Source organism: Astatotilapia calliptera, chromosome 16, assembly GCF_964374335.1.
Source record: "Astatotilapia calliptera chromosome 16, fAstCal68.1, whole genome shotgun sequence".
Lineage (NCBI taxonomy): Eukaryota > Metazoa > Chordata > Actinopteri > Cichliformes > Cichlidae > Astatotilapia > Astatotilapia calliptera.
In genome coordinates this window covers 1,869,532-1,893,062 of record NC_137437.1, presented here as the reverse complement: position 1 = coordinate 1,893,062, position 23,531 = coordinate 1,869,532, and the positions used below count along the sequence as shown (strand labels likewise).

The 23,531-nt window shown below is 41.9% G+C and overlaps 1 protein-coding gene across 6 annotated transcripts; it reads right to left on the bottom strand.

Annotated features, from left to right (window-relative positions):
* Nucleotides 1–460: 460 nt before the first annotated feature.
* ttll4 (tubulin tyrosine ligase-like family, member 4) lies at nucleotides 461–20,740 on the bottom strand. 6 transcript variants are annotated; one of them, XM_026144692.2, is made up of 22 exons: nucleotides 20,445–20,694; nucleotides 18,575–19,620; nucleotides 17,460–17,649; nucleotides 17,187–17,378; nucleotides 15,088–15,238; nucleotides 14,939–15,009; nucleotides 14,742–14,796; nucleotides 11,802–11,920; nucleotides 8,536–8,646; nucleotides 8,153–8,229; nucleotides 7,872–8,066; nucleotides 5,794–5,876; nucleotides 5,579–5,707; nucleotides 5,367–5,489; nucleotides 4,941–5,039; nucleotides 4,327–4,461; nucleotides 4,107–4,244; nucleotides 3,921–4,017; nucleotides 3,489–3,699; nucleotides 2,382–2,449; nucleotides 2,222–2,292; nucleotides 461–2,101 (listed from the first exon to the last, which is right to left on the bottom strand). In XM_026144692.2, the coding sequence occupies exons 2-22, from the start codon at nucleotides 19,088–19,090 to the stop codon at nucleotides 1,948–1,950; spliced, it is 2,985 nt and encodes a 994-aa protein (XP_026000477.2). In that variant the 5' UTR covers nucleotides 19,091–19,620; nucleotides 20,445–20,694; the 3' UTR covers nucleotides 461–1,947. The 6 variants fall into 6 exon arrangements, with proteins under 6 accessions (XP_026000477.2, XP_026000473.2, XP_026000474.2 ...); XM_026144688.2 differs by having other exon boundaries at nucleotides 17,187–17,649; nucleotides 20,604–20,740; XM_026144689.2 differs by having other exon boundaries at nucleotides 17,187–17,649; nucleotides 20,600–20,732.
* Between the last annotated feature and the right edge of the window lie 2,791 nt (nucleotides 20,741–23,531).

The window sequence follows — 23,531 nt, the reverse complement described above, 5'->3', positions numbered from 1 at the left end:
CATTGTTACCTGTAAGACGGATTTGTCATAATTAGCATCACATATTTGTGTTTTGTCTTTTACTGCCCACACTGTACCGTGGAGAAGGTTTATCACACATAATAAAAAACATGAACCGTCTGGCTGTGGGGCTTTTGTTCGTTTGGATCTCCCGAGGCAGCAAAGAGACACGGCAGCCGTTTTTGGACTTGAACCTTCAACTGCTTCTTAAATGTAAGAAAATGCACTTTGGGCATATTCGTCTTCTCTCTCCTGCCAACATCAATTTGTTCATCTGCCACCCAGCAGAGGATGTCTCCCAAGTACAGTTCAAGAATCAAACACGTCTCCTTTAAAGTTCCTGCTATGACGAAGAGAACTGAAAATAATTATGCAGTAGTGACAAACATCTGGCAGCTACAACACTGTTGCAATAGCGTTGCTTGTGATATTTTTCAGTTTTAACAGAAGATGTACCAAAACATTTTTATCAGTTTATTCTTGAATCAAAATCACCTTAAAAGAACATCAGCAGCTTTTTTTTCTCCTGAAAATGAGGAACTCCCTACCAACAACAACTCAGCTCTGTCCAGTTTACCCCATTCATGTTTACTGTGGCTCTTTGGCTCAGTCTAACACTGCACTCGCCGTGTTTGGGGAAACAAACAGTCTTTGAATCTAACAGAGAGCAATGCAAGTGTAACTCATAGAAACACAAAGTATTGGGAGATGCACTGTGTTCAAAGAAGCTATGGTTACCTATTACTACGGATGGGTACCGGTGGTTCTGACATAAACGGTAGTAACCAGACCGAAAAGCAGCGCACATTTCGGTGCTTTTTTTCCCTGAGATGTCACACACTTTGGATTCCAGCCAATCATTTTACCTTTCCGAGGATAGTAGGCGGGCCCAGGTACGTACGTTGTTTTAGAGCAGAGCTACAGAGTAAAAATGCCCAAAGCGAAGCGGTCAAAGTCTGGCTGTACTTCACAGCAAAAGATGCAAACTCAGCAGCAACAAGTGCTTTAAGCTGATACTGTGATACTGTGCAAAGGAGGTAACACCTCGAATCCGATGAAACACCTGGTGACGCATAGCGTTTTGTTAAAAGCCGAGAAATGCACCGTATTTGATAGCTTGCTGCGAGACCTCACACCGAGCACATCTACTGCGGGGGTGGTAAATCTCCATTAGTGAGTTAGCGCGGATCGCCCCGTGTGTGGGGCTGGACGGTCCTTATCATTTTGCAGAAAAAAAGAGACTGCTAAAAATGAAAACATGAGAGGTTTTTAGACAAAGTTTGTGTTCTCCATTGTTTAAGCACCGGTTCGAGCACCGTTTAAGCACCGGCACCATTTCAAAAGTACCGATTTGGCACCGGTATCGGATAAAACCTAAACAATACCCATCTCTACCTGTTACCTAGATTCTGGTGCTTTACTTGCACTTGGCAGCCTCCATGAAACACTGTGTGTAAAGGACAGTCCGTTTTGCAAGTTCAAGTCAAACTGCTCAAATTTTAATACCATCAATTTGCACATCATAGGCCATTTAGTAAATATTTGATCATCAAGCACCCTGTAAGTCACTATCATCAGAACAAGATTCTGTCAAACACCCAGTAACACCTTCACCCAGAGAAACCCCCAAAGTTAGCAGTGACACACAAACAGCTCCCAGTCCCACACAGATGTTTGTGACTCTTTTTAAAAACCAACAGTCATTTTTAAAGACACAAGAATTACAGTGCTGTGCCATTACTCATCACCTCACCTTCGAGATGCTTAACAAATGATATATTATTAATCTTTAGTTTAAAACGAGACAAAATAGGGGGTTAAACCCTAAAAATCCACTCCCTCCCTCCAACAGTTTGTTTGCTGTTTCTGGTGATTGGTGAGGGCTAAATGACAGCACTGGTTAGAGGATGGGAAGAAACAGACCCTGAGCTTTCAGTGTATTCTGGGTTAGGAAATCAGATCATCAGAGTTAGGCCGACTGCTGGGACAGCAGGCTGTGGGTGAGGCCGGGCCGAGGCACTGCTGGTGATCCAGGCACTGCTGGTGATCCTCGTCAATACTGCTGTTGCGTTGAGACCAGAGCTGATGGCTGACCACCACCCTGAAGGACAACACAGGAGAGGGCAGCAGAGTTCACTTAGAGACCGGTGTGCAATAAACCCACATCCGTTATTACTCTAACTTCCATATGATAGGTGTATTACTGGAATAAACCCTGTACCTGGCTCTGGAAGGGCTAACCACGTCCTGTCTGTTGTGTTCAAACCTGGAGCTGTAGCTGTACTTACACCACTACAAAGACAGACTGATTTCAGCATTTTAAAGGAGCCACTTTCTCTTCTAGTTTTATGTTTTCCTTTCATTGTTCTGCAGTTTCTCACCATGTGAGCAGGGTCACTGGTTCCCAGATGGACTCCTTGCTGGCAGAGAGGTCTCAGTAGGCTGATACCTGCACGTAAGACAAAGCAAACCTGAGCTGCAGTTTCACTGTTTTCCCTTCCCTCTGTGGCTACACGCCAAAGTCACAGCAGTCCAGCTGAATACATAACAGTGAAGTTGCACATGGACCAGCAGGAGATGAACAAACCATACTACAAGGTTAGTGCCCCCCAGCCCACTGGAGTACCGACAGCTTAAAATAAATAAATCAGAAATAACAGATAACAATCATGAGTCGCATGAGCTGCAATACTTTTTCTATGTTTGTTTGATGTTATTATTAGTTCATTTTGCCAGAATGGTTTTTACCACCATACACACGAGGGATGGGTGATATGTAAAAATTCATCAGTCCAATAACCGACGATAGGCGATATATGCACAGACCATTTGATGGGCGGAGCAATGCAATCATGCACGGACTGATTTGCGTGTTTAGGTCCAGCAGGACAAGCACAGAGGTGAGTCCACTGTCAGAGGCCATAAGAAGATCATCTGTAACCTTCACTAAAGCTGTTTCTGTGCTGTGATGGTACAGCGCATTGAAGAGGATAACAGTGGGTGAATTATATCCTTAAACTTAGTTACAGCACTTTAGAAAGACAAATACTGTGGGATATAGATTCATGTAATCCGACATAATCATCCTGCTATCACCAGGTTTCTGTGAGGTTCATCAATTATTAGCTCATGACCTGATGTTTAACAATCCACATTTCACTGATTTACTCTTTGGTGCAGATGTGGAAGATGCTGAAATAGTTACTGATTTATGGTTGTTTCTTCGGTGGTCTGGAAGCAGACGCAGGCTCTAAGGGGGTGGGCGTTTTCTCCCAAATATCTATACTGCCTGCTTCATTTTTGGACATCACTCAGACAGACAGCTAAACATATCAATCCTGTTCCAAATGGGGAAAGAGATCAGAGAAAACTACAGAATCTGACAGTGTTTTGATAAAGTTACAGTTATCAAGAACTGCAAAACCTAAAAGAAAAGTTAACATCAGTCAGGTGACCGTTATCTTATTTCAAAGCAGCAGTGCACATACATTTCGCCCTGTTGTTCCAGTACTTCTGCTCCCACTCATCCAGTAAGATGTTGAGGTATCTTGGACACTCAAAGAAGCGAAGGTAGCGAGATGATGATGGTGATGGGAAAACGCGCTCGAACTCTCCTCGACGGTTCAGCTCATCTTCACTCTCTGCCAGAACCCGGATTTCCTCTGGAGTCAAAACATCCAACACCGTGTGCATCAAGTCCTGAGAGAGAAAATGAAGGGCACAAGGTCATAACTGCTTCTTTGTGTTATTGCTAACAATGAAACCAGTGCTTGTTTCCACCACAAGCAACCAATTAATAAATAATAATAACCAAAAAACCTGTAGCTGTATGCACTTACGCTTCCTGTTAAACTATTAAAGTCACTGTGTAAACCTGTGTGTGTGTGTGTGTGTGCGTGTGTGTGTGTGTGTGTGTGTACCCGGTTAGCTTCACCCTGTTTCAGATAAAAGGCTCTTTTGACCTTCTCATCAGCAGACAGATCCACTTTGGGCCTCTCTCCATTCCCTGCGCACAAACTACAAACAAACAAGTGCACACATGTTCATGACGAGGTCATTTCTGAGGCTGCAGCTAAAAACCCAGAGGGGTAGTGTCTTATTGTTACCTGCTGGTGGAGCTGGATGCACTGCTGCAGGGGGTAACCACATCTTCTCTTGAAGGAATACGAAAGCCAGCCAAGTTCAGGAGATCTTTGATCATCTGACCCTTTATGGAAACATCGAGCCCCGTGTTGGAGTGAAGGCTGGATCAGAGTTACAGATGTAGTTAAAGGTAACTTTTTTTTTTTTAAAGAAATGTGTTATTTTAATGTGGGCATTTGTTACCTAGGCGATATGTTCACTTCTAGAATCCAGGGTTTGAGATTCTCGTCCAGCAGGATGTCGAAGCCAAACAGCTCGTGGCAGCTGTAAGGTGTCCGAACGTGCAGCTTCATCAGGCTGTTAACATACGGCTCTGACCTGGCCACGACACGGGAGGGAGGAAGCTGATTTCAGCATCTTAATCCTTGTCCTAATGCACAGTTTAATCTTCAGAAATACATACAGGGGTCTTTTCTTTTAACAACCTTTTTAGCTTTAAAGGTGCAGCATGTTTGTGAGGTTAGCACCTTTTAGAGCATTTTTAAGGACATGTTCCTCAGTGGAAAGATATCACAATTTCTGCATTGAAATACACATCTAAAGAAATATCACAGGCTATAAAAATAAAAACAAAGATTCAAATCAAATACCAATATTTACTCTAGATAGGGACTCAGCTGTGAAGCAATCAAAACTGGGAAAAGAACCTTTGAGCTCGAACAGTTAAACAATGGGTGGGAATCTGTCTGCGAGTCTGTCTGTTGCACGAGTAGTTTACGGATGCAGATGGTTTTAGCTAAAAGATATAATACAAACAAACTGATCTCTGCAGCCAGTCACTGAGCAGGCAAACTTACGCTATGATAGTTTTGATCACGATGTCTTTAATCTTCTCCCATATCAGGGTGGTATTGACTCCCTTTGACCCGAGGTACTGCCACAAGGCCTTCAGAGCCCTGAAAACACAAAGTAATATCCTCCCAAGTCATACATACAGAAACAGCAAAGACATTCTACACTACACTGTTGCATTTCCTTATCAGGTTATACTAAAAGCCCCTTGATAAGCTGTCCACTGGTCCAAAACGCTACAGCCAGAGAACGGACGAGGAGTAGAAACGGGCTCATTCAAAAAAGCTTAACAACACGGCGTATGCTGTGCAGCGAGGAGGGCTCAGACAAAAAAGCCTGGCACAGCATTGAAAAGCCGCCTACATCTGTGTCCAAAGGTCAAAAGGTCACATTCTCTACAATTCACACTTCAGCTCGATTCTCTGTGTTACCATTTGTGCCCCTGGCAGGCCTTGTAATCACTGTTGGTCTGGTACTCAGAGTTCTTCTTGTTGACACTGTAGTTGGTCAGGTGCATGAACTTATTACTCAGAGTCTTCATGGAAGACGAATACCTAGAGGCATGGAGGGGTGATAACTGAATCTCATTCATATGCATCCCATGTGAAATTAAGTGGCACGATCAACGTGGTGGAAAACTCACTTGCAGCTAGCAAATCGAACCAGTCCGTCTGAGAACATGTAGACTCTGAGTGGGTTGTAAGATGTCACATAGACGTAGAGCCGCAAGTCAAACTTGTTCCCACTGATGAGGTAGGGCTTATCTAGATACCTGCAAACATCCAGTTAGAGCATGTTAATGCAGCAACACTGAGTTACTTAGGCTGCTGAGCTCTAAACTATTAAAGGATTACTCACTTCTGAACAAGTAGAGGTCTTTTACGAGGCATCTGACTCCACTTGTGAATAACCTGAATGCCTATTCCTCTGGCTGATGCGGGCTATGGAAGAAAAAAAAGAGAGGAAACAAGTAATAACAATAAACTAAAACATAAATAAAACACATTTTACTCGATTCATATACAAATCATGTGTAATATGTGCAGGTGGATCCACACAGTGGTTTTACTCAGACTACAGGAAGCCTCTGTGTGTTAACAGTGCCAACACACAGAGCTGTACAATGACACTTTGTTTTTTTCCATAGTTCAACCTGTCTCTAGTTTCTAATCTATAACATAACATATTTAATTATCTTAAGGAAATAAAGCTAATGTGCGTCAGACAGTTGTATTGTTGCACATGTTTGTTGCCCCGTAGGTGTTTGTGACTTTAATAAACCAGCTGCTTCCACCTCCACAACAACAAACCATCTCAGCTGTAATGGGAAGTTCATCTGAACTGTTGTTTCCACAAAGACAGTGAAATTTCTGTTATTAGATTACTCGCTCCATCTGAGCAGCTAGTTTCCTTTAGTCGATGAAATGAACTGGAAGCTCCTGCATGAATGTGTGCTGTGTATGTTTTTTATGCTACTATCCCTGCTAAGTAAATCTGGCAGATAGCGTGCTGTCTATTACAATCACAGACGTGCCTGCAGATTTTCAGTACATACAATTCAAAGGTGGAAAGTAAAGAATTACATTTACTTGCGTTACTGTAATTGAGTAGTTTTTTTGTGTATTTGTACTTTTTAAAGTCATTTTTCAAGTCGGTAATTTTACTTTTACTTAAGTATATTTTTTAAAAAGTATTGTACTTCGCTACATTTTCAATCACACCCGTTACTGAGTAAATTAAAAGAACAAACAAAAAAAACAACAACATTGCGCTTCGGAAATACTGCAGGGAATGATGGGTAGTAGAACAAATTAGCGTTGGGTCAGGATAAAGATGGAGTCTGACATCGGCAGTACGGATCCAGCGAAAAAAGAAACCCCGTCGAATTCTGCTGACCCTGAACTCGAAGAAACGGATGTGAACCCCTGGCCGTATTTAAGGGACCATTTTGGCTTCAAGTGCAAGAAAGGCAGCAGCTTTATTATGCAGTGCAAGCTGTGTTTGCCCAGAGAGACCGACTTAGCAGCTTTTAAAAATTTCACATCAAACCTGCGCAAGCATGTAGAGGTAAGTTTACTTACATTTTTCCTGTTTGTTAATAATAATAATTTCTTTTTAAAAAAAAATAGTTAAATTAGACAGAAGCGGCTACTTTCTTACTTAACCCACATTTGTTCACACATGTGCAGAGGTGATTTTTTTGTTCTCAAACTGATCTCCCTGTTGGAGCTCAGTCTGGGGGGAGTTATTTTTTTCTCCTTATCTTTCCTCGTGTGGTGCATTTTCCATTGTTATACCTCTCTGACCCGTCTTCCCCATGTGATGTTTGTGTAATGTATGTATGGTCGGAGGGTAAGTCGGCGCTGGCAAAGGTCGGCATCCTTAACCCAATTTCCTTCGGGGTCAACCTTCAGGATCAATAAAGTTTTATTGAATTGAATTGCTCCTCAAAATTAACAGAGCAGGGCCAAGTATAAAAAATGAAAATACATTTTTATAGCAGCTGCCGTACGGCTCAATTCAGTACTTGTTCTCTTATTTGACATTAGAACACATTCTCATGTAAAAGAATTGGTTGGTTTGGTGACCATTATCCATTTTGATGTGTAGACTTGCAGTTTAACTGCCACTGCGCTTTAATTTGTAAAGTTTTTCTTTTAATTAAAAAACAACTACTTTGAGATTTATCCCATTGTCTGTTTCGCACTACTCAGAAGAGGCTGTCCTCCTGCTCACAAAAAAGTAACTATGTAACTTTTACTCTGAGTAAATTTTAAATGAGCTACTTTTTACTTTTACTTGAGTACATTTTTAGACAGGTAATTTTACTTGTACTTGAGTAAAATTTCAGCAAAGTAATAGTACTTTTACTTGAGTAAAATATTTTAGTACTCTTTCCACCTCTGATAAAGTTACACTCTATGACCTGAACGTACAGGTTTGATGATCCATTTTTGTTTGGCGCCCCCTTCCTCCCAGGCTTTGCGGAGCAGCTTGATGTCTTGAGGAAGAACAAAGGTCTGGGGGAAAAAACTGAACTCTTGTTTGCCGAAACGGACTTGCATCTTGGATAGGTTCCTCCACAGCCGGTCCTTTCTCCCAATCTGAAATGTTCCTGGAAAATGGTTCAGCTGGGACACACAAATACACAAAAGTACAGTCAAAATCTGGACTTTCTCAGCGTACTATCAAGAGTAGTCCATGTGCAGGTGCTGACCTTCTGGTGTTCTCCAAGAGCTTTGAAGCCAGGTGACTTCATGTGGTGTCCCCAGCAGCCCAGCCAGTCATGGCTTTCTATGTGACAACACGTGTTTATCAGCCAGGGTCAGGAGTTACCTTTTTATCTTAGCCTTTAAATATTAGACTGAAATTCTTCACCATCTAATGTTTTTGTTGCCCCCATAGATATACACTAACCTCAACAATCATATGACCCCTATGAGCAAGCACTCAGCGACAGTGGGAAGGAAAAACTGCTTTTTAACTGTACACAAATCGTTTTAGAAAAAAGCAATCTTGTCACAGCTAATCCCAGAGACTTTCAAAGAACCAGTTTCAGCAATATCTGTGTGTGACATGTAGCGACATGTAACAACTTACTCTTTGTGACTCTGAAGTGTGATCTGCCGATGGTTTGCTTGACAATATTAGGAGTTACGGTGCTCATCTTCCATTTTAACAGTCGCCTTTGCTCTGCAGGAAGCAGTTCCACTGCAAAGAACACCGATTCATTCTTTTAACAGGTAACACATGCTGTAAAATACAGTATCCAGAGGTGTATACAGTGAAGAAGTGAAAATATTAACATAATAATCAACACGTTCAGGCAGCTGCTCTGCTCTGTGTTGGTACAGGGCATTGAAGATAATAACAGTGGGTGGATTATATTCTTAAACTTAGTTACAGCGCTTTCAGAAAGACATCTACTGTGATAAAGTCTACTCTCCACTGCTGTGTAATCAATTATTGTAAATGTTATCAGGAAATGATCAGACAGGAAATAGTTTTCTCTGTTAAGAGGGTACAGAGGCAGGAGAGTGTGCTCTGTTTGTTCTGAGAGGAACAGGAAGTGCTACTCTACTGCAGAGAGAGCTCAAACTAAGTGAGAGCACCCCCCAGAGGATTGTTCTCTGCCTGGGTTATCCTCATTATCTGAGGGTGGGCTCTACAGATGTATGCTGGAGTTTTCTGGGCACATACAATGGTCTACATACTGTGATAGACCAGAAATCTACAGATCACTGAATATTACTCTTGTAACAATGCACCACGTTTGATTGATGAGTAAACCTCTGTCATGGGTTTTATCTTACCCAGCAGCATTAATGTAGGCTCTGAAGTAGCCACGACTATTTTAACAGTCGACGCGTCGTTTGAAGCTTTGTAAGATCCTGCAGTAGGATTTAAGAGTGTAATAAGGGACTGAAACAGAAGGTGGCAGCACTGCATCTACGAAGGATGCCAGCTGCCGTTAAACGCCTTCTGTCCAAATTCAGGGGCCGCATCGTCCTGAGGCCGCATTTGAAGGCCGATTACAGTGACGCGACGAAGCCTGTCCAAATTCGGCTGTCAAATGCGTCCTCCTTTTCCCCAGATCTGGAGGATGGGTCGGGTGTATCCTTCGTGACCCACCATATCCCAGAATTCATAGCGCGGCCCTGCCAATTCCAGTTTCCAACAATGGCAGCAGCTGCTTAGTTTTAATATCACTCTTATTAATCTTTCTGGGTCACAAAATAAACGTTTAAGATATTTTCAGGTGAGACTGTAGCTGTGTAAACTTCAAATATCTGCTCGGTTCATCAAGTAATCACATTTTTCCAAAAGTGCTCCAACGTTTTCAGAGACATCCGTTACCCACCAGCTCGATAGCAGACAGGGAGGTCAAGGGTCACTAGAGCCGGCGAGAGCAGCGAACTCCTGGAACATCATTTTCAAACCCCTGTGGTCTTTGGCTACTCAGGTTAAACATGATACATAAGTCACTCAGATAACTTAAACATTTGATTGTTTGGCTTTTTCCAGTGTTTTATTTGTTCCTGAGTAAATCTGTTTGGCTGAGATTAAAGTTCTAGTTTTTACACAGCTGAATAAACGTCAAGCAGACAGCTGATCATCAGAAGTGTGAGATGGTTGGGAGTTTACTCCAGTGTCCTGTTATATTTTACATATGAAGGAGCAGACGGCCGAGTTTATTAAACTCCACCGAGACAATCTGCAAATCTGCAAACTATCATCTTGTCTTTATTGTTAGTTAGCACAGACCTTAAACACATCGAGCTGTAAGCTAATGATCGTTATATAAGAGCAGATGCTGCTGGTGCAAGCAGCTGTACGTTTTACGTCCAATGGATGATGATCTGATTAGTCGACTATCAAAATAATCGTTTGTGGCAGCCCTACTTTGGAGACTGCTGGTATTATGCACTTGTCTGGAGTGCTCTGTTACAACCACACCATAAAGACTTGTGGTATCGGTCACACTAACCAGCAACCTACAAGTATGGAGAAACTAATGCAGATCTTTCAAAGTTTCTTTCTTGGCAATACTGGTTGGTTTCTGGTGGTGTTGCATGGCTGTAGGTATGAATGACAGACAGCATAGTTCAGGTGGTGTGTGGATTTGGGTGGCTTGTCTGTGTCCCTCTTACTGAAGTTGTAAAAAAGCTTGATGGACTGTAAAGGCTGGAGCATGGTTGGTCCTCCAGCACACAGCCAGCTTTGCAGACCGATCTTCACGTGTTGTAGCAGTTTACGGTCACCAGGGGACAGAGTCACTAACAACATGTCTGTGGGCTTCTCCTGCTCGTGCTGATGTTGGGACTTCAGACACGTGTTATGACAAACAAAGCGCTGAACAGTGCAGCCACTCTTTCCTTCTCATCCTGTTTTCTAAGCTCCTTTTCTGTTCCAGGCCTGAATTCACCCATCAGCATCTGACCTATGCACAGTGCCATCCAAAGCTATGTGCTGCTGGTTTTTATGAGAACTGCATGCAAGTACGACTGCGTAGGTGTCCCTCACTCTGTGCTGGAAAATAGTTGTGCAAATGGACACAAACCTAGTAACATAACTAACAGGTGACAGCTGCTCAAACCACTGATGTTCCCGGTTTGTCAGCTGACACAGAAGGTCAGCATCTGTTGAGGGGTCAGGTGTGCATTCTGTACAGGTGTGTGGATGTTAACATGACAGAAAAGCTCTCACTGCTAACATGACTTCAGAGGCTGATCTGATGTTGTGTGTATATCATGTTAAACACAGCATAAAGTGCCACAAATTTGATTATTGAAAAAAATGTGATTACAGTCTTCAAATAGGTCTTAAAAAAAAAAAATAAAAAAATAAATAATATATATATATATATATATATATATATATATATATATATATATATATATATATATATATATATATATATAAATAAATAAATAAATAAATATTCATCTGGGTTAAACTTTTTCGACTACTTTTTGATTAGCTAACAAGTCACAAATTAGACCGATTCAGTGCAAATTCAGTGGTAAATTAACCAGAAGTGCAATCTTCCAGCTAAGAGCAAACATTTTTTAGACAAACAAGCATTGTAAATATCTGCAACGCAGTAACAGTGGAGTCTAAAAATACTTCTTAAACATATCTAAACGATTCAGCTATTTTCCATGCTGTTTTAGCCCCGGCAGCGATTGAGGCTGTGGAACCAAACGTTTGGTGACCCCAAAATGAAAAAAGCCATAAATGAGATCATGTGGACGTGTTGTAAAGATATAAATCAAGAAGTTACAGGGTGTTGCAGAGACACATAAATAACTGAAGATCAATGATCTGTGATAGTAAACTTCTTATATTACAGTTACAACTCTGACCTTTCTCATTGGCGGTGCTGAAGTAGAGGGTCGGAGGGATACGGGGAAACAGACTGGGAACTAGTGCTGGTTGCTCCTCTTGACTGTCTCCTGGTTCCAACGACATTGGCTCCTCGATGCTGACAGAAAGACAAAGTAATGAACATCATCCCTATGCCCACATCTCATGGTTAGAGTTACGTTTGCCAACTTCTAACTACGAGACGCTGGCATCTGGTTCACAGTTGTAATGTCAAGTCTCCTCTGCTCATAGAGAGCAAGCAAATACACCATCTCATAGGACAGTATTTCAAAGGCGGTTCAAAATAGGGCTGTGCGATATGACCAAAATCTCATATCCCGATATAAGACATCTATCGTCCGATAACGATATAAATCACACAAATGTAACATTTTCTGTCAATTCTGTGAATCTCGGGCAGGTGAACTGTTTCCTGCTGGGCGTCGTGTAGGTGAGTCGAGTGTTTTAACCGATGCATGAAACGATACATTTTTAGACAGAAGTTGTAACGGCGCCGTTTCCTTTGTGAGTATTTCTTACACGGCGTGCTGCGGGGAGAAGCCTGTTCTAACGTTTTAGTCTAAGGTTTATTTTTTAGCACCTGGCGGCTCTTTTTTGCTTCTCATCCATAAATAATCTGCATCTTTCACGTGATTCAGTTTATTTTGAAAAGTCTCAACAGGATCTTGAGCTTTATTGTGAAAGGTTTATGTGAAAAATAAACAAGCGGACACGCCGTGGTGTTACCGTCGTTGTTGCTAACGACAACGCATAAAAACATGCGCTTGTCTGTCCGTAGTGTGGTGATATTAAATATAAGAGAAAGAGAGAACTTTAAGAAATTAATAATAACTACAGTGACATCAGAACATGAAAACATTGCTGTAAACAGTTTATTTTGCGACACCACGAAACAAACGATAGCGTAAAATGAAACGATGTTTTTATATCGTCATCTGATATATGTCGTTGTATCGAACAGCCCTAGTTCAAAATGACAAGTTAAATGATAAACAGTCAACCTGATCAGACAAACATGCCAGAACACTCACATGACAGTCATAGGAAGCAGAGATCTTCTTCCAGTGATGACAGGTAAGCTTGACGGGAGCTTTAGCTTTCAGGGAGGGGTGTTATTTTATTTAGAGTGCCAGTCTATTTAGATCAACACAAACCAATCAGCTGGATGGGTTAAAAGGAACAAATGTGACAATAGCAGTCCTGATCCAGAGTGGTTTTACAGAGAATCAGTTCCTAGTCTTTGGTAGGCAGTTCTACTGTTCACGCCATAACAGAGGATAACAATATGATGCACAATGCTGCAGACCTTTCCACCACTCTCCAGCTGTCTGCCCCTTTGAACTGAAAGAGTTCACAAGCTCTGATGGACAGAGGGACATTTGACACTACTTTAGGAGAACAATCAGAAAGCACCAGGCCCTGAAAGGAACGTTCAAATCTTTAAAGGTTTCTGATGGAAATTAAAGTGGGTAAAGTGCTTTATAAATAAAGCTGGTATGGTATGGAAAATGGTAAAAAAGCTAGCTGAAGGTCAGAGTAAAAGCACAGGTTACTGAAGTACTGGAACTGCTGTAATTGTGGTGGTATACAGTCTCATATGTGTCCCAAATAACTGCTGTGGCGGAGCAGCATAACATGGGAAGCAGGTGCTGGAGCTACAGCCACTAATGTTGCGACTCTTAATAAATCAGTAACAGCCAGCTGCAGGAAAAAGTTGAAATACTTCGGAATTAACAGGATTTCTGCAACAACCCGTCTGGAATCTGCTCTCGTCTCCTCTACTTCAGGTATTCCAGTTAGGAGAGGAGGCTGGAGTTTGGACAGTTTCTTTAGACTAGGTGGTGAAGGACGGCTTTAAGCAGAAGAGGAATCATTTCTACCGGGGATTCTTCTAATTCAGTTTCATTTTATAAATGACAAAATTGTGTCAGCAGATGAGATAAAAGCAATCATTACTGTTGATAAACTAGTATTAAATAAATTATTACTTAAAGTTTCTCAGGAAAAACTTGCATAGACTGTTTTGGTGCTTACATTTTATTTATGTCATCAGTTTTCCTTTTATTTTTTTGCATCCTTGTCACACTTGCATGTTTCAGATCATCAAACAAATTGTAATATTAGACAAAGATAACCCAAGTAAATAAAAAGCGCTAATTGGATTTAAGAACACACTTTGACTGCAAAACCATTATTGTGATGCATTTATTTATTTTCTTCAGTGATTCAGAGAGCTGGTGTTTTGGATCTTTATCCTCCTACGTAACTACACTGGATGCCAGAGTCACGGCTGGCTCACAAGGAGGATTACAACACCTGTTTACTCTGATAAATGCTGATAAACACGCTACCAAAAAGTGCAGAGATCAAGCACAAAGGCTGGCTAGCAAAAGTGGGCAGAATTCATGGTTTCATCAGTTACTGCAAGACCTCCAGGTCCTGAAGCAGCAGAGCAGCAACACACCATCACATGACCACCACTATATCTGACTGTTGGTATGATGGTGTTCTTATGAGATGGGTGTAATGAGGAATGCAAACTTGTCAGTCCACAGAATATTTTCCCAAAACTCAAGATGTGCTTTGGCAAACATGAGACGAGCCTTCGTTCTGACACCACTGCTACGTCTACAGTGTTGTACCACAATGCTGCTGCCACGCTTGTGGCAACAGGTTCACATTTTAAGTGAGCGCACTGATAAAAAGGATGTGCTGAAGAATGTGTTTATGTTAGGTTTTAAATATCGCTTAAGTAAATGTGCCTGTGCAGCATGTTTGCGTGTTTTTTGTTGTTTTTTTACTTTTACTTCCCTTTCAATTGACAAAGAACCATATTTGGAATTGGAAGAATTTTTGTTCTATGAAGGTCACAGTAAATAAACCAGTGATGGTGTGTGTATGGTTACTGCATGTCTTACCAGGAGGGGAGAGTGATGCACCCTCCGGATGAAGTGCCAGTGATGGAGGAGCTGTCTGACTCAACAACAAATAACAATGTTCTCATCAGTACTATATTATTACATAATTATACAACATGTCATAATATCATCAACAAAAAACTGACCAGCTGATTAACTACAGCACAAGTATGATAGAGTTTACTTAAACGTCTCACCGTCATCACTGCAGGCAAGCTCATCAGCCAGCTCCTCTTCTTCTACATCCGCCTGTGCAGCATGCTCTGGGCTGAGCAAAATCAAGTGTAATCACTAAAGGAAAGATGTGAAGGAGGGAAACCTGAAATGTGATGTAGCTGATTCTCACCCAGGCGGAGGGGGAGTCTCTTCAAGCAGGGATTCCTGTGTCGGTGAAGGAGAGGAAAGGGATGGAAAGAAATCTGATGTGGAGGCTGGCTGTCCCTGTCTTGTGAGGCGAATGGCTGAAATCTGATTGGTCATTGAGCCCACCAAGGCTCCTGCAGGACAGGAGGAAACATCTGCATGTGAACTACAGGATTGTGCTACATAACTACACAGTACTGTAAATACAAAACTGGGGCCCATTAAAAATCTTTAAATTAAAAGAAAAACATACAAACAAATGAATAAATAAATAAAAAGGCCTCCTTTGTTTCAATAAGGATATTCAATTATTGAGAATGAAAATATATCTAAAGACTCATAATGCTGGGTACGGTTGACCGAGTATGTGTTTTTAAAAATTTGTGACTTTTTTTTTTTTGCAACATTTGAAACAAAGAACAGTGGGTGGAAACATATTAACCCAGTGGTTCCCAAACTTTTTTTGCTAGGCCCCCCTTTGTTTTAGAAGAAAAATCCCCCCCCCCCAAACATCTCCAACATGTCAGGAGTAGTTAGTCTTTATAAGAAGTGTTTGTGAACTAAAAATCAAGAATGTGGGATTCTGTTTGCCCGTGATTTGAACAGCCCAGCGCTGCTCCCGACGCAGGGAAACCCAATCCTGCAGGGAGACCTACCTCCACACTTGTGCAGGTGAAGCCAAAGGGAAGGTCTGCCTCACCATATTTTCTAGTGTTTGGCTCAAAATGAAGTTGGTTTGGAAACATATTCAGTGATGCTTCATCTCCTGCTTTGCGTTTGTGTGGGAGCTCCGTCAAAAGCCTGTCCGTTATGCTAGCAGTGTCAACCCTAACCCTTTGTATTAACCAAAGACAGCCTGTGTAAAACACGACCTATGCTGCTGTGTTGACTTGTATAAGGATCCCAGACACAGAGTTAAAAGTCCAACATTTTGCTTGGGCTTCCCAAAGGTTGATTCTGTTCATCTGGGCGTAGCATCAGTGGGAGAAACGAGTTGTCATCATCCAGGTGACTGTCTCAGCTGACTGCAGGTTTCCAACCTTATAAACAGGACATCTGCACAATGACTAAAACTAGCCCACTGATGAACAATGGGCTGGGAGGTCAGCTCCTTGGCTTGTCTGTATTGAGCAGCAACTCAAACCAGTTTAGAATTATAAATGCTTATTTAGACACTGAGCCATGGCTCTGTACTATACGCACACATTTCTGCATCTTTGCCATTCAAAGACACTTTGTTTCGCAGCTTTGTTTGCTAGTTTAACTTTTCCGTTACGGGAGAAAAGATGTTCCTACAGCCTATTGCATGGCCGGCTCAGACTGCTTCCATCTTTTTTGCCCGGCCTCCAGACCTTTAGTTTATTTTACTTGCTCTTTCTGCCAGAATAAAACCATTTTAACAAACAAACTCACAACAACCTTTGATGGAAAAATGTCCTTTCAAGGAAACTTTCAGAATCAGCTTCTCGACAACCATAGCTAGCTGATTTAACTGCACTTCACTGCCAGGCCCATCTGCACTGCTGTGCTGCAATATGTGCACTGAAATCCTAACATACGGAGAAACATTATGTTCAGATTGGGTCTAGTGCAGTTAGATCATAGAGTTCATTGTGCAGAGAAGACGTGGAGAACGCTAAGCTGATTGCTGCATCAACAGGGTAACAACAGCCTTAGCAGCGTGACGGTGTGGAGTGACATCTACCTCACTGGAAAAAATAAGGCTTGTCACCACTGGGGAAAAATCTCAATGCACAGAGATTTTGCAACCAATGCCAACTCCATATCTCCACAGTCTGAGGTCCAAACCATCCTCCATCTCCCACAAACCGGTGCCTGCTCATATGAGTGTTCAATGGATTAATTAAAGTTTATGAAAATCAGTCAATTAGCTGGAAGATGCAGTTGATCTTACCATTTATGAGTACAATACTCTTTGCTGTTCTATTAATAAAACTCAAAAAACAACTGTACCTTTAAATTAGTTTGTTATCTCATATTCATATCTATACCCAGACAATCTCCACATCCTGGGTTCCATTAATATGGGTGTAGCACAAGCAAACAAAAAGTTCTGATTACCTGCAGCAGCGTCTGGTGGAGGTGGCTTTTCTGAGTCACTGGCACATTTCAAAGGTGGCGTGGGACTGTTTGGAAAGGAACTGATACGTTTGCATGTGGGCTGGGTTCTTCCCAGCACACTACATGGGATCTGCTTGGTTAGATCTAGTGATGCTCTTTTTTGGGACTTGGTGATTGCAGTTGCTCCCAAAACTGTGAGAGGAACACCTTTCACAAGGAGCTGACAGTCAAAAGAAATGTCAAACAAAGTTGTGCTGCTGTTGTGTGTCTGACCGTATTTTGCTGCTGGTGGGATTGAATAACTCCTCTGTGTAGGTTTTGCTTCTCCTCCTGTGCTTCTCATCTCAGCGTTTGTGCTGTCGAGGCTGGAAGCATCCTTCTCCACAGCTGGCCCCTGATGTTGACAAAGACTAAGGCACATGTCAGGCACGGGTGGCAAAGAGAAACAGTCTGCAGCCTCACACTGCGGAGAAAACAAAACAATATCAGACAGACTTGCATAAACCTAAAATTATAGGTATATTTCTGAAGGTGGCTAAATTACGGTTTTGCCTATAATGAACTATTTGCTTTTACTGATCCCTAATACAGCCCTACACAATGATTGGTTTAAATCACTAGACTTGAACATGTCAAACATATTTATGGAAAAACAAACCATGATGGTTGTTGTGGCTGCACCTACAACAAGCACTGTGTGGAAAAGTAGAAATAAAAGTTGGCTTTCGTGAGTTCGAGCATTAAGCATCATAACAACTTTAAACGTCTAAAATCTGGAACATATTATTCACAACAGGAATCTTGTTTTAGTGCAAGAACATATCAAATAATGGAATTATTGATTCCTTGAATTACATTAGTTGAAGTGTGCCACATATTAAATCCCAGTCAAGTGAGCTTAGACGTGGCTAAAATGATTTTTAAATCATGGTAATTATTATTACACCTGCATTTAATTATTATCTACAGTGTACAAGTTATTGCTCACTACTGATAACTCAACTTCACTTCCAGCTGCAAAATGAGTTCTTTCCATCAGCCCACTCAAAAATACTTTTGTATACAAAATATATTTAAATACCTTCAAAATTATTAAAAGACCCAACATACAACTTGTACAACACACAACTCTCCACAGAATACAATGTACAGGACAAAGCGTGTTCCAAATGGGCTTTACCCACAAACATGCAGCCATTGCACAGGAAACTCTGCTGATAACCATATCCATGTTTTACAGTGCTATACAGCTGTTCAGAGGTTCTGTCAGAGGACATGCTAAAATATAAAGGCAGCTGTAGACTACACAGTCGTTTAAACAATGGCCTGAGCAATTGGTTGCAACCCAAAACATTCCTAGAAATGATCAGTGCTGGAAAAGCACTCACCGTCAGCTTCTTGGTGTGCTGGGAAGCCTGCTTCCCTATAATCAGCAGATCTTGATGAGACACTGCCCCCAGTCCCATAAGTGCATCGCCTGTGGCAGCCTGATGACTCTCCACTGCTGAAATGTTTGCAGACTGAGAGCTCTCAGACGATGTAGATTTTGGCATGGTATCTGGCAGCTGGACATTAAGGCCAACCTGGTTTTCCATCTTGTTACTGGCCTGTGTTAGGCTGCAGCCAGTCTGCTTCAGCCCTGGTACCAGCAGTTTGTTTGGGGTTAGAATTCCATCTGACACAGCGGTGAAGGTGCCATCGCCTTTTTCACAAACAGCAACCACCGGTGACTTGGCTTGGTCATTCTTCCTGGATAGCTCAAAGGAGACATAACTATAAGGCACTTTTGTGACTCTAACTGTCTTGGCTTGTGCACTTACAGGGGTTGTGGTGTTGGGATGATCTGCACTAGAACAAGCCACAAGCTTCCCTCCACCCCAGGGGGAGGACTGGTTGGTTGGCATGGTAAAAACCAGCGATGTCGTCCTTATTTCTAAAGGCTGGTTTTGTGGCAGAGTTTTGGGTGATCACAGTAAACAATTTGACAGTTGAGAAAACTAATAAATGAATGGCTGAAAGCTCCTCCTCCTCTTGCTGACCCAAAGTTGGTGATTTTCAAGGTCAACTCCAACTAAACAGATAACCAGTTCTTGATAAAGCCAGACCAACAGTAACCACTACTTCCATGGCAAATGTCTGGGCCTCTCATCTGGGCTGGAGGAAAGCAGGAAAACATTGACTTGTGGTTGTGCTGCAGGTTTAGATGTTTTCAGGTGTGAAGTATACGTAATTCAAGATGAATCTTAAGTCTCTGGTTCATCAGGAGGTGTTTTTCCGTCATTTTCTCATATACTGCTGCAGGAAGAAATGTGGCTGCACCAGATTATTCACACTAAGGTATCAGGACTTGACAGGAGAATGGGATCCCCCACAGCCATCATATCATCCTCAGTCACGTTACAGGAAATGAAACTGTCCACTCTCAGCCCTAATACTGTAAGCACAAGAGAAAAAAGCACAGTCAGTTATTATTAATTATTATGAAAATCCTTTCATATTATCATCACTTAGTATTTGCACATATTCAAGCCATTTTACTGCAGTAGGCACATACAATGTCACAGGTAATCCAAATTTTTGTATCACTGAAAAACTGGGTTGTGAACATTTTAGGTTGCTTAAATTACAGAACAAGTTTTAGATTGAGATTAAACTACTTAGAAATATTGCATCTTTATGGTTTAATCTTTGAAGAATAGCATTGGGTGACTGGAAGAATATATCTGTGTTGGTGGTTAACTCACTTAATTGCAGTTGTTTTTGTTTTGGGTTTTCCCCCATATTTTCTGTCAGATTGTGTTCCAATTATATGTTATATTTGAGATGACGGCCGTTGAACACATAGCCCAGCCATAATGGGGGCAGATTGTTGTATTCCGTATGCATTTTTAATTTTGGGTGCCTTTACGTAACGTGTACTACGGCTAACATGCTTCAGGTAATATTAAGGGCATATAGAACACTGTGGCGATGTCCTATAGATCAGCAAGACCGAACGTGGGGAGTTGGCTAGCTTGAAGTAAACTATAACGTCCCATATTCACGGCTGTCGCTGCTGACTTTTGTCATAGTGACGACCGTCAGAGAAAGCGTGGAGAATTCACGTGTGAGCTGACATGCCGCTTCAGTTTAGCTTCACATTAGCCTACTTATAAGTCTAGTTTGATTACGTTAAGTGATAAAATGGTGTTAGCTGACGCGAAACAATGCACCCACCCTGTGGGGTAGCCATACATAAAGCCAGTTTAACTAACCTACCTTCAGTTTACCGCTACAATGTTCACTTCGTGTTAGCTTAGCAACCCAGACCGATTCAATTAAACTGCTAAACTGTCGTCATGTGCTCTAAGAACTGCCCGGAGGATAAAATACTTTTATGAACTCATAGGAATCTTGTTATTCTATGTTCGTACCTACTTTGTCTCATGTAATGACTAAAGCTGGTGTTCCTAGTTGAACGATAGGATGCATGTTGCACCGCTGAGCTTAAAAATCCAAATGATACATCAGCGTGACCCAAGATCGTCTATTGAACCAATAAGAGAGCAGGACTTCTTCTTCTTCTTCTTTTTATCAGTATTTATTGGCGGTTGGCAAACAGCGAAATGTTTTGCTTACCGCCACCAATTGGTGTTGAGTGTGGGCCGTACAAACAAACCCTAGAGCAGGACTTCTTCTTCGTAGAGGTTTTTGGCGGAGCGTTACTGCCACCACCTGGTAAAGATACGTCACTTCATAGTGCGGATCCCGCGCTACAGTCCCTAGTAACTGTTGCCAAGGGAATCTGGTTCAGATCTTAGTGGGCACAGGGAACGAAAGAAACGTTTATTTGCTTCGACACCAAACAGATTACATGAATCTGATGAAATCCAGCCTAACGAAAATGAACTCCACCTAAACTTGGTTTATATCTGACCCAGATAGACTGCAGGTCATAACTTCTTACCTGAAGTTCAGTTCACCTGACACTCGGACGGGCGGCCGCTTCGGGTTTCTCCTCCTGCCTCCCCTTTCTCTCATCCACCTGCTGGCCTCCACCACTTGCTAATGTTACTGAATCTGTGGAAGCTCCGCGATAGCCACCACACGAAGTAACGAGTAACGAGCCTATCTAAATCCCAGTAACGAGTAACGCGTCCCTGATTTTGGCATAATAACTAGTTACCGTGCTCGTTACCACAATAATATCCCAACACTGATTAGGGCTCGGGTGTCTGAATTCAAAGACAAAATGCTACTCAATAATTTGTATGCATTAAAATTACATCTCCAAAAGTTGAATCTGTTCATCTGGACGTAGCGTTTTGTGGGAGAAACGTTTCGTCATCATCAGGTGACGTCTTCAGTCTCAGCTGACTGCAGGTTTCAATCTTATAAACAGGACATCTGCACAATGACTGAAACCAGCCCACTGAGGAACAATGGGCTGGGAGGTCAGGTCCTTAATCTTAATTATGCAAATTCTCATGACCATTGATCAGCAATCACTGATCAAAACCCACTGATCAGTGTCCATGAGTCCCATTCACTGTCACGGTTCTGGGTCCGTTGGACCCAGTATTTTGAGTTTATTATGTTTTGGTTTATTTTTGCATTATGGATTGTTTTCTGATGTTCTGGTGCTTTGTTTATTATTATCATTATAGATCTGTTTCTGTTATTCTTGGTGAGGGATCAGTTCTTAGGTTTTGGGTTCTCATGTGTATTACAGTTTCTGTTCAGTGTCTAGTCTGTCTCTCAGTCTCATGTCTGCATCTGGTTTAGTAATTCTTGTTTCCTGTCTTATTGTGAAAGTCTTTGTCTTATGTTAGTGTGTGCAGCTTAGCTCCCCCGTCTCGTTAGCCCTGATCTCCCCCAGCTGTGTCTCCCTTCTGTTGCCCATTCCCTCATTACTACCCTGTGTATTTAAGCCCTGTGTTTTCCAATGCTTGGTGTCGCATCGTACCCTCAGATTATGCCTGTGTGTTTCTTTGGTTTCTGTATTCACGGCTGGTTTTCATGTCCGCAATAAAAGCTGAGGTTCTGATTTATAATTCTGTGTTCGAGTCCTGCGCTTGGATCCTCCTCTCCGCCTGCCCGCACACAGAGCCCTGACATTCACAGAGAGTTGGGGAATGTCTGCAATCACAGCATTGTAAGATGGTGACAGATGTACCCTTAGGCCCCCTCCTCGATTCAGAGATGGTCTTTCCCTTTTCACGTAAATGGCTGCATTCAAACCAGCGTTCCTCCCTGTCCAGGATGTGAACATCCTCATCCTTGAAAGAGTGTCCACTGGCCTGTAGGTGTGAATAGACTGCAGAGTCCTGGCCTGACGAGGTGGCTCTTCTGTGTTGTGCCATCCTCTTAGTCAGAGGTTGTTTGGTTTCCCCGATGTATAAATCCTGCCAATCCTCCTGGCACTTAACAGCGTACACTATGTTACTCTGTTTGTGTCGGGGGACCCGATCCTTGGGTGGACCAAGGGAAAGACCATCTCTGAATCAAGGAGGGGGCCTAAGGGTACATCTGTCCCCATCTTACAATGCTGTGATTGCAGCCATTCCCCAACTCTCTGTGAATGGGACTCATGGACATTGATCAGTGGTTGTTGATCATTGGTCATGAGAATTTGCATAATTAAGATTAAGGAACTGCCCTCCCAGCCCATTGTTGCTTCAGTGGGCTGGTTTCAGTCATTATGCAAACATCCTGTTTATAAGATTGAAACCTGCAGTCAGCTGAGACTGAAGACGTCACCTGATGATGACGAAACGTTTCTCCCACAAAACGCTACGTCCAGACGAACAGAATCAACTTTTGGAGATTTACTTACCTGGATGATTGAGCATTAAAATGACATGCCCAAAATGAATGAAGTATTTCTCTGCGATTACAAACTCTGTGTAAACAATCTTGGCATCAAAATAAAGCTAACACTTGTGAGATTTCATCAGAGGTGTAGATATTGCAGCAGATGTTAAAGTTACTGAGGCTGGAAAAATAAAATAATTTTTTCCTCGCCTAATTTATTTATTTATTTATTTTCGCATGTAACCCTTTTAAAATATGCGTTGGTTCACATTTTAATCCAGAAAATCAGTAATCAGCAAATAAACATCGCCTGTGCAAAGATGGATGCTTCTAAATCAGTAAAAAAAAACACTGCACTTTTAATAAATCAATATCGAGCTGATGTGCAGTTTGTCCAATTTTGGCTACACCTTTGAGCTGAATTTTTTAAAGTACTGAACAACATACATGATTTAATTTCACCAACTTGCCTAAAAATGCTTGTTTTTGGAATATTTCTGTAGAATTAACCACACATGGTGAGTTTAAATGGACCCAGCGCTTTAAACTCTG